This window comes from Salmo salar, chromosome 07, assembly GCF_965601325.2.
Source record: "Salmo salar chromosome 07, fSalSal1, whole genome shotgun sequence".
NCBI lineage: Eukaryota > Metazoa > Chordata > Actinopteri > Salmoniformes > Salmonidae > Salmo > Salmo salar.
In genome coordinates, this window is record NC_138297.1 from 58,369,668 (window position 1) to 58,381,041 (window position 11,374).

Genomic DNA, 11,374 nt, shown 5'->3' on the forward strand with positions numbered 1-11,374 from the left:
TAAATGTGATATTTCTAGTTTTTTATATATATATACATTTGAAAACAATTCTAAAGACCTGTTTTTGCATTGTCGTTATGATGAGGGAAAAAATGATTTAATACATTTTAGAATAAGGCTGTCACGTAACAAAATGTGGAAAAAGTCAAGGGCTCTGAATACTTAACGAAGACACTGTATTATCAACTGAAAACTGAAGCTACAAGGAAAAACCTTTCAGATAATTAATCACAAGCTCATGAATGGCATATAAATGATGCCATTGGGGATTGGGGATTGCATAGCTTGCTTGATGTTCATCAACACGAGTCAGCTCACATGTGCTGGTTTGTCATCTCAATTTAACCAGCTGAAAAGATTTCTGAGTGATTGGATCATTTTGATAATAATACAGGCCGAGCTACAGGTAACTTCCAACATAAAGGAAACACTTGAGTAAATGAGGGGTATAAAATATATTGAAAGCAGGTGCTTCTACACAGGTGTAGTTCCTGAGTTAATTAAGCAATTAAAACATCCCATCATGCTTAGGGTCATGTATAAAAATGCCTAGTTGACCATTATTTTGGCTACCATGGCTAGAAGAAGAGATCTCAGTGACTTTGAAAGAGGGAACTCATAGGAGCATAGGGGGTTGGTAGGTTTAAAGGTTTAGTGTGTGTGTGTGTGTGTGTGTGTGTGTGTCTCTCCCTCTCTCTCTGTGTGTGTGTGTGTGTGTGTGTGTGTGTGTGTGTGTGTGTGTGTGTGTGTGTGTGTGTGTGTGTGTGTGTGTGTGTGTGTGTGTGTGTGTGTGTGTGTGTGTGTGTCTCTCTGTGTGTGTGTGTGTGTGTGTGTGTGTGTGTGTGTGTGTGTGTGTGTGTGTGTGTGTGTGTGTGTGTGTGTGTGTGTGTGTGTGTGTGTCTCTCTCTCCCTCTCATACCATCATGCTTAGGGTCATGTATAAAAATGCCCAGCTGCCCATTATTTTGGCTACCATGGCTAGAAGAAGAGATCTCAGTGACTTTGAAAGAGGGAACTCATAGGAGCATAGGGGGTTGGTAGGTTTAAAGGTTTAGTGTGTGTGTGTGTGTGTGTGTGTGTGTGTGTGTCTCTCCCTCTGTGTGTGTGTGTGTGTGTGTGTGTGTGTGTGTGTGTGTGTGTGTGTGTGTGTGTGTGTCTGTGTGTGTGTGTCTGTGTGTGTGTGTGTGTGTGTGTGTGTGTGTGTGTGTGTGTGTGTGTGTGTGTGTGTGTGTGTGTGTGTGTGTGTCTCTCTCTCCTCTCTCTGTGTGTGTGTGTGTGTGTGTGTGTGTGTGTGTGTGTGTGTGTGTGTGTGTGTGTGTGTCTTTGTGTGTGTGTGTCTCTCTCCGTGTGTGTGTGTGTGTGTGTGTGTGTGTGTGTGTGTGTGTGTGTGTGTGTGTGTGTGTGTGTGTGTGTGTGTGTGTGTGTGTGTGTGTGTGTGTGTGTGTGTGTGTGTGTGACAATCACCAGGTCTCCACCCAATTGAACACTTATGGGAGATTACGGAGCAGCGCCTGAGACAACGTTTTCCTCCACCATCAACAAAACACCAAATTATGGCATTTCTTGTGGAAGAATGGTGTTGCATCCCTCCAATAGAGTTGCAGACAGTTGTAGAATCTATGCAAAGGCGCATTGAAGCTGTTTTGGCGGCTCATGGAGGCCCAACGCCCCAGTAAGACACTTTATGTTGGTGTGGGGTCCGAAATTATTGACACCCTTGATAAAGATAAACAAAAATGACTAAATAAATAATTTGAATACTGAACTCTATTGTATGCTCCATAAAATGGTGAGATTATATTATTTTATACTATTACAATTGCTTAGAGAAAGAGATTTTGTTGAACTTTTCTTTTTACAAAAAGGAAGGGGTCAATATTATTAACACCCCTGTTTCCAATACCTTTGTAAAATGTTTTAAGAGTTGGAGAACATATTGGGAGGGATCTTAGACAGTTCATCCATACAGGATCCTTCCAGATCCTTGATAGCCTTCATCTGTGATAATGGACTGCCCTCTTCAATTCAAACCACAGCTTTTCAATGGTGGTTCAATGCCAAAGAGTTACATGTTCATGTCATCTGACCGAAGCACCGGTTCCAATCCAAGTGCCAATGCTGTTTAGCAGAATCCAGGGGCCTCATTTATCAACCGTGTGTACATTTCTCACAAAACTCTGGCGTACGTGGAGATTAAAGGATTTGCGTGCGCAACTAATTATTGCAATTTATCAAAGTGTTGCACACAACATATACACAACATTTTCATTGATAAATCAAAGCCATACTATATTTGTGTTCTTGTGAACGAGCGTTACATCCTAGCCTGGTAAACGCCCTCCATTCATTTTTTACGGTGACAGAAACGCCCATTTGCTGTAGCCTTTGACTTGTTGGAACTGGGCCATGACAGTTTCTAAAAGAAAGAGCAATGGCAAATTCGATCACATTTCTGTACAAGTGTGAGCCTAATGTTTTATCTTTTCAGTGACTTTTTCAAATAAAAAATGCATGCCACATATAGGGAGTGCCAAACTCTAGCAGCACATTCTGCAACTGATTGTCAATTCAAACAATTTAAAGGACACTTCTATGGAAAATACAAATTGTTTAATATTTTGCTCATCAATAGATGATTGCTTCTTTCTCCTGCCTTGGTATAGGCTCTGAATTGAAATAGGCTATGACATTGTGTTCCTATCGCATAACAATAATATAGTCTACCCATGCCGTCAAATTTAAACACGGTACTGGTCTATTTACTTTTGAGCATGTTGGCTATTAAAATCAAATCAAAATGTATTGGTCACATACACATATTTAGCAGATGTTATTGCAGGTGTAGCAACATGCTTGTGTTCCTAGCTCCAACAGTGCAGTGGTATCTAACAATTCACAACAATACACACGATCCAAAAGTAAAAGAATGGAATATATAAATATTAATTGAGCAATGTATAAATGGAAACTTAATATTTATTGTATAGCAGGAATAAACCAGTCATGTCAGAAAAGGAGAGTCATGTCCTGCAATATGATTATGATTTAGGCCGAGGCTATATAATAAAAGTAACACATTAGGCTGCATGCTGCTATGCGATCTCCTTACCAAAGGAAAATGCATCTGTTTTATCATTAAGTATATGTTTTTATGTTTTTATTAACTTGCCATTATTATAATTCCTGTGCATCAAAATCCTCCACTTCCCTCAACAACAAAAAAACATGTTCTTGCAACAATATAGGGCTGGGAGCTGCCAGGGATGTCAAGATATGATATTACCAGGATACCTAGCATTCTCACCATTCTCATGATTATGTATTGTGATTCCATGTTCCAAACATATTGCTGCTGCATAGATACAAGAGAGGCATGACAAAACGAGTTTTGATCAGTCATGGAAATAAAAGTGCTGAAAACAAATTGGCTCCCAATTTAAAAAGAAGATGGAGAGCAAGGTATGAAGGAAAAATACTGGCATTTTGGTGCAGGTAGCCTACAGCAAACTAGTGAGGTATTGAAAACAGAGATGTGAATAACTTTGACCAACTACCTTTTTGAGAAAATAAATATTACTTGCTAAACAAAATATTTATCTCTGAGCAAATGTATTCACTAATATAAAATAATGTTATTTCCCCATTTTTTTGGAGCATACGATATAGCTCATTATTTGAATTATGTATTTTATACAGACATTTTTGCTCATCTTCGTTAGGACCCCACTGTTTGTCAATATAACATGTCATGCAATTTATCGGGAATTTATTGAGTAAAATAGTAACTTTACTGGGTCGTGTTATGTTTGTTGGGCTATGTTTACAACGTAGGATAGCTAGCCAAACACTCGAGTGACAGGTAGACTAGCTAAGAAATTCGCTTTCATGGAATTCTAGCTAAATGTGGGTAAAATATATAGGCAATAATGTAGCATAAGGCTACTCACTCTGCTTTCCTGGCAAGTCCAACGGAGCGGCACAGAGTTGTAGGTGTTTGCGGGACCAGGGACTTGCAGCACGCCGGGCTTTTCTTGTCCTCCTCCGCTGACTCGGGGCTGCTCTGGCCCGCTTTTGGAGACGGCGGGGAGGTGGGCACCAACTGCAGTTGCTGCGGATGGTGAACTGGAGGCGTCGGAGGGGGAGGATGCTGCGGAGGCTGTGCCGACAGAGAGGCGACCTGCTGCGGTTGCTGGCTAGGATGAACCCCGGCTTTGTTTCCCCCTGGATGCTGGTGCAGGTGGACGGGTGGCTGAGGGCTTGTACTGCGGGGAGACGGGTGGTGGTGGTGGGGGTGGTGATAGGACTGATGGGGGTCCCGCAGATGGCGGTTTTCCCCTATCAGGTCCTCCACCTTCCGCTCGAGCTCGTCGATGCGCTGACGCTGCGTCTGGATCAGGCTCTGCTGGTTCTGCACGATGGTGGTGAGTTCCTTCAGATACAGCACGGCTTTCATTGGGTTGTCTAGCAGGCTCTCCATACCCGGTTTTATATCTACCACGTTTGGATTTTCGTGATCAGCCTTTCCTGCTCAGATTCTCTCCTCGAGTGGTTTTGGCGAGGCGTTCCGTCGACCTACATGCAAAGCTGGGATGATTTCTCTGCCGTCTGACGATTCTCTGTGTGGAATCTCCGTAATGGCTTCTCCTTCTCTCTCACTCTCTCTCTCTCTCTCTCTTTCTCTCTCGCTACCTCTCTCCCACTCTCCCTGCGTAGTGCCTACGCCGTGAGGATGCGAGAAATGATGCTGATGCGACGATCAACATCCTCCGATGAGCTCTCTGATTGGAGGAGGAGCTAGTGGGTGGATGATGTCAACACAGCAGCAACAACAGTGGAGTGTGTTTGCCTGAAAATAACATGCCCTACAGTAATATTTATTCAAAGTATTTACACAGCACTCTTATGTGAACCGAGAAACGTTTGAATTCTTCACACAAGGCTGACCTTCCTGTGGTGTGCATCACACCACAACTTCCCTAATAGGCTATCATTTGAAATAACCAATAAATCAAATGAAATGTATAGGCCAATAAATGACATCAGCAAAGCAGGCAGGCATAGACCCTAAGGCCCAAGCAGAGGTGACAGTGTAGGCCTGAACAACCCTTGAAAGGAACCAGACTAGAGTTGCTGTGCAGGAATCAGGAACCCTCCTCTACCTGACCAGATACTATCAACAGTATGAACATCCAGGACATTGATCCTTGAGGACTATTGAAACAGAAAAAGGACTAACCATCAGTAACTACTTTAAAGATGGATAAGTACCTGGTTTTAGACATGGTAGGTCCCTGTTGTATTATTTTCTCTCTAACTCTCCTTCCTTTTCTGTAGACTTCCATGAATGTGAGTACAAAACCAGAGCATGCCAGACACCCAGAGCAAATAAGTGCATTTCAATTGGGACTAATGAATTGCATGCACTTGAATATACCTGCACATATTCAATGTAATGTGCAGCAACCTTATGGAGAGTATGAAGATACTGTTTGTTTACATTTCCTGTACGTTTTAGTCATTTAGCAGATGCTCTTATCCAGAGCAACTTACAGGAGCAATTAGGGTTAAGTGCCTTGCTCAAGGAAACATCAAAAATATTTATTTTGTCACAAACGTATTTTTAAATTCATTAAAACATTGTAAAACACAGTAGGAAATGATGATAGCCATGTAACCAGTCAATGCACCGGCCATCTCCTGAATTATCAACCTTTTTAACACAGTTTTATGCTAACCAAATAGCAGTCACTAAGCCGTTCTGGGGAGCAGTCCTCCCTCTCCCCGCAGCCCTACCCAATGCACTATGCCAAGGCCTCGATCTGTGTCTCTGGCACAGCCAAGTGGTCTATGAGTAAGGTCTGGAGAAGGCAATTAGAGCCATGGTTCAGTGGGAGAAATTCATTCTTTCAGGTTTAGGTTCCAACATTTGAAGTGACTCTTAACCCCATCAAAGGCAAAGTGTAGTGACAGAACATATCAGAAACATGTAGAATCAGGTAACACTCCCTCTTGATGGGTGGCAGGTAGCCTAGTGGTTAGAGCATTGGGCCAGTAACCGAAAGGTTGCTACATTGAATCCCCGAGCTGGCAAAGTGATAATCTGTCGTTCTGTCTCTGAACAAGGCAGTTAACCCACTGTTCCTAGGCCGTCATTGTAAATAATAATTTGTTCTTAACTGACTTGCCTTGTTAAATAAAGGGTAAAAAATAATACAGTATGCTGGAAGTGGCAGTAGGGGGCATTCTACCCAGTGATTTAAGGAGACTCCAATGCCCCAGGGCAGTGATGAGTACATTACCCTTCGTAGGGTGCTATCTTTTGAATGAGACATTAAACAGATGGCTGCCGTGGCATCGCCCATCTAATTGGTGGTGAATGAGGTGAGTTTCCCCATTACGGTGTGTTTTGAGCACTGGGAACGTGCTATAGCCTATATATCTAGTCAATAAGGCCTTTTTGTAACGCGGATTTACGTTTATTGGGGTGAATAATGTCCTGGAGGCAGAGCTGAGCGCTTTCCGCTAGATGGGCCAGGCGCAAAAAAATTATAGATCGTAAAAAATTCATGAAAATAAAAATGAGCTTTTTGGTCTTAATTTAAGATTAGGGTTAGGTTAAGCATAAGGTTAGCAATGTGGTTAATGTTAGGGTTAAGGTTACGTACAAAATCCGATTTTGTGACTTTGTTGCATGGTCTGCCATGTGACAGTGGGGCCCTTTCAATGTACTCTAGATGTTTCCTGCATCAGATAGACAATGAGGTTATGCAACTAATGTTCTCTAGGGAGATTTGAAGTGTGGTTAGTGTTGCATTGTTGTCAGCGTTATCACGCCACAGTGTTTGTGTTACTATGATTAGTCATTTTGATGTTAGACTTGTAAAGCCTAAAGGGAGGTGGCTGGCAATGATGTAGGATCCGAATAGGATTGTATAAATCAGCTTCTCACTTAGGTTCCGCTCTCTTTTAACATGGCAGTTTGAAAATGACTGTTTTTATTATGCAGAGTCATTGGAATCGCCTCAAGCAAATGTTTTCAGTAGATGTGCAAAAAGTGCATCAAAAACAAACAAAAAGCGCTATGTGCTCCATCCATTTTGGATGCAGCAATGTTGCATTTCAGTAAATTGGATGAGGCACAAAGGAGCGTTTTGCACCCCAGTCTCTTCGTAAGTCAACCAGATGGATAGGATGTTCTATGAAGCGGGGAGAGTAAATGGGCATTGCAGTGGCTACATGATCTCCCCATGACGTGAATGAATATCATTCATTTAAAAGCCCAAAAATGGATGTGCCAATTACAGATTTCCCCTTTACATCTCAATTTTTCCCCTTTTATGTCTCCGTCTAAAATGCTGTTAGTTTGTGACATTCCAGGTGGGATGATGTTAGTTTGTAGATGCACAGTATATGAAGTGTATTGCAGTGTGCCGGAAAATATCCCCCATTACAGTATTTGTCACTCCCTGGCCATAGAGAGGGTTTTGTTCTCTATTTTGGCTAGGCCAGGGTGTGACTAGGGTGGGCATTCTATGTCCTTTTTTCTATGTTTTGTATTTCTTTGTTTTGGCTGGGTATGGTTCTCAATCAGGGACAGCTGTATATCGTTGTCTCTGATTGGGAGCCATACTTAGGCAGCCTGTTTTCCTTTGGGTTTTGTGGGTGGTTACTTTCTGTTTAGTTCATGTTCCTGACAGAACTGTTTAGCTGTCGTTCGTTTTCTTGTTTTGTTGAAAGTGTTCTATTAAAAGTTAATGATGAGCACTCACCACGCTGCGCCTTGGTCTACTCCTTTCGACGGCCGTTACAGTATTAGGCTATTCGTCAGAATGTAAGCTCAGTGGAGGCTCCTCAGAGGAGGAAGCGGAGGACCATCCTCAGGGAATTTTCATAAAAATAAAAATTGTGAAACAATAAAAAAAAGTTATCCTTTTTAGATTAAACTATGCTAGGAGGCTCATGGTTCTCACCCCATGCAATGATGTCTGAGAGGGGACAACACACTGTTTGTTATTTGCAGTAACTTTTTTCTTGTTGTAACATCACAAATGGTCATGGCAGTTTCACCAATAATGATTCCAGCTTCAACTAGGTATAACGTTTGATAATATGCTGATGAAATGAAGCTAAAGATGTGGTAGGAGAACGGAATTCTTCTGGGGAAGAATTCCGTAAGTTTGTTTCGCTCTTTAGAGAACGCACTAGGTTAAACATATGTGTTTGTAAAGTTTCATAAAGCAACAAAGGGACAGGGGGAATTCGTACATCTTGGCTGACCTTGAAACTCTGAGAGATTAGGCACACCATGGAGAGCCAACAAGAGTGCAGCCAGGGCCCCCATTCCATATGGCCGCCGCACCAGCCTCGCAAAGTGAAAAATGGCTCTTGTGCCCGACCAGCGAAAGAGGAGCCAAAAACGGTTTTACGATGTGCTTGTGAAAATGGAAATTGGACCAGTGCAGTCTTCTTTTGGTGCTGGATGAGCTATATGGCCGTGGTGACCTCAACTCCCTTATTACGTGCAGGCTGAGAGAGGTGAGTCCCACCGCTGACACCAATTACCTTCCTGAAGATTCAGGGAACTGCTAGGGTCAGACAGTGTGGGATGGACAGAAGGATAGGGTAGACGGTGAGTTTCTTGATGTTGAATTATTACGTTTTACCTTATAGGCCAAATTTGTAGATTTCAGTGTGTCACAAACAATAGCTACCAGCTACTATCTACTCCATATACTGTATATCCTACGACCTTTAATGACCTTTGGGAGCAATCAGCATTAGATTTGAGTGTTTTTGCTTATCAGTTTAATGAAAATGTGATGAAACTGTTAGCCTGTTGAGCTAGGAAGTATCTTGTGGAGCCAACGCAAGTCTCAAAAGTTCATATCAGGTGATTCAGTGATGAGTAATGTTACCTGAAGACTGAAGGCTCCCCAAGCTAATCCAGTTTGTTTTGAAAGTAGTTTGATTTCATACTTGCAGCAGCAATTTTGTTCAAAGGATTAGTTTTGCTTCAAGCACTTTAGTTGAAAAAGCGATATTGCCTTCTGTTCTCTTTTACATAAATGAATGAAAACATTTTACAAATGCTGCTTTTTAGGCCACTGCATGAAAAATAGCATCAACATTGTATAGGCCTATTGGATATTATCTTTCTCCAGAAGCAAATGGAAATTGGATCTCATCTCACCAAATCGTTTCTGTCATACACAATGAAGATTCTACTGGCAGTTCCCAGGAGGACATCTGTCCTGTCCTGGTTGTATATTTGGAATTGTGTTTCTCTGATCAATCAGCAGTTTTCAAAAATGTGAATATGTCACTCACAGTAGAGGATGTTATTGAGAAAACCCCTATGTGTTCTGGCACTTATGACTTATTTATAGATTCTCTATGAACTACATGCAACTTTCCTTTATACACATTTCTACAGAATGGATATTATCAAGGACACAATGTTAAACTGTGTATTGGGCTCAAATTACAGTGTGAAACCAGTTTAAAATTTAACATTTGTAATTCAATTTCAGGAATTCTTCAAAATAATATATACCCAGCACATGCTTCATGTGAGGCAAGGCCTGAAGAGTTAGTTGAAAGGAGAGTTCACCATATCGAATACTTGGGTTCTTTGGGGGGTAAATGAACACTCCTGGTGCTATTGACGTTTGCTTGACGTGGACACCATTAGACACAACTAGTTTTACTGGAAGTTAGACCTTTTTATTCAGTAAGATCCCAGGATGACACACTGGTTTGGAACGTGGATTGCATCACTATATTTCCTCAGGCAGGAATGAGGTCAGAGGGTCCTCATGAGGAGAGAAAATCATGACTGTAGTGTTGTTTAGTGTACATTTGCCCATTGCTCTGCAATGATGGTGTGCTTGACTCCCTCAACCTTAACATAACCTTTGCCTGCCCAGAGGCTTCAATGTCTAGCATATAGATGGAGCAGGAAAGGTGGGCTTTGGAAGAGATTTGAGACGTTATGCTAATACAAAGCAATAAAGATTGACTCCTACATAAAGCAATTTAAGACCGGTAAAGATGAATCACTCACAAAATGCTTCATTTAACAGCATAGTCAAGTGGTTCTGCTCTAAATGGTCTAGGGGATTTATATCAAAGCATCAGGCAAGGACATTAGTCAATTGAAATGACCAGAGAGCGCTCATGAAAAACATTTACAATGTGGATATGAAAGGGAGATCTGTTGTGAAACCCAACCCTGACACATGACTGTTGTCCCAATGTTCTAGTTGGGTTTTGTGGTGGTTCATCTCTTTACTATCAAATGAGGAGAGACAAACTTATCACACAAGTCAGAGTTATACTTAAACTAAATCTTTAATCACTTATTTATAAGGGAGCAAGTCAATACAACGCACACATATAAAGTGAATCGATTGAGTGCTCTACAATAATGAGGGGTGGTCGACGAATCTCAGATGATTTGTTGAGACCCCCGAGACAAAAGTACAAAGGTATTTTATAGCCAAGGTACACCCCTTTCAACCTACATGACGAACAACAGATGTATAGAATGGGTCACAAGGTTAAGATTTGAATGAAAGATACCTATAATTCACAGCAGACAGTATCTGCTGTGTCAACAGTTTTCATTGTGCAGAGACCAGTGTCTGGCTCCCCAACTCCATACTGGAGCCATGTCTCCCTGGTACGGTATAGAACAGAAACATTAACTCATACTCTGGAATGCGGTCTCTTTAGGTTTTATCACTCAAAAGACATTGTAAATCTCCTCAGTGTTATCACCCAGAGGCCCATCCTCAGTAGAACACACACACAATAGTTATAAGAATCCCCTGTTATGTTGCATAAAACAACCATTTGATGCAATAAAAGTATTATAACGTACTCTTGCGATTTTCCACCATCGTTTTCTGAGCATTGCTGGTCCCATGCAACATTTATCGATGTGTGGGGAGATTGTAAACATCTGAGGTTGCTGTATTATTCTATGGCTTAAAATCCAACTAGCTCATTGACAAAAACATGCAGACAGGTTGTTCATGCGCTGGCCACGGGGATACCAGGGGCAGAGTTTGCTCTGTAGAGCAAGCGTCTCCACAGTAGCATGGCTTAGGTCTGATTCATAGCAAGCACCTTTAGAACTACGAGGCACAACGTTTCACAGCCCAAATAAAACCAACGGAATCAACTCCAAATATTCAAATAAAACCAACAGAATCAACTCCAAATACTCTAATAAAACCAATAGAATCAACTCCAAATACTCCAGTAAAACCAATAGAATCAACTCCAAATACTCCAATAAAACCAATAGAATCAACTCCAAATACTCCAGTAAAACCAATAGAATCAACTCCAAATACTCCAATAAAACCAA

General features: G+C 41.5%; 1 protein-coding gene across 3 annotated transcripts in view; it reads right to left on the reverse strand.

The window, feature by feature from the left end:
* LOC106609634 (IQ motif and SEC7 domain-containing protein 3-like) overlaps nt 1-4,742 on the reverse strand; it is a 184,193-nt gene extending 179,451 nt beyond the window's left edge. For 2 of the 3 annotated variants that reach the window (XM_045722253.2, XM_045722254.2), the window contains exon 1: nt 3,948-4,742. In XM_045722253.2, the coding sequence (XP_045578209.2) occupies nt 3,948-4,477 (530 nt within the window). In that variant the 5' untranslated portion in view covers nt 4,478-4,742. The remainder of the gene's footprint in view (nt 1-3,947) is intronic. The other variant, XM_045722255.2, reaches the window with a different exon arrangement.
* Between the last annotated feature and the right edge of the window lie 6,632 nt (nt 4,743-11,374).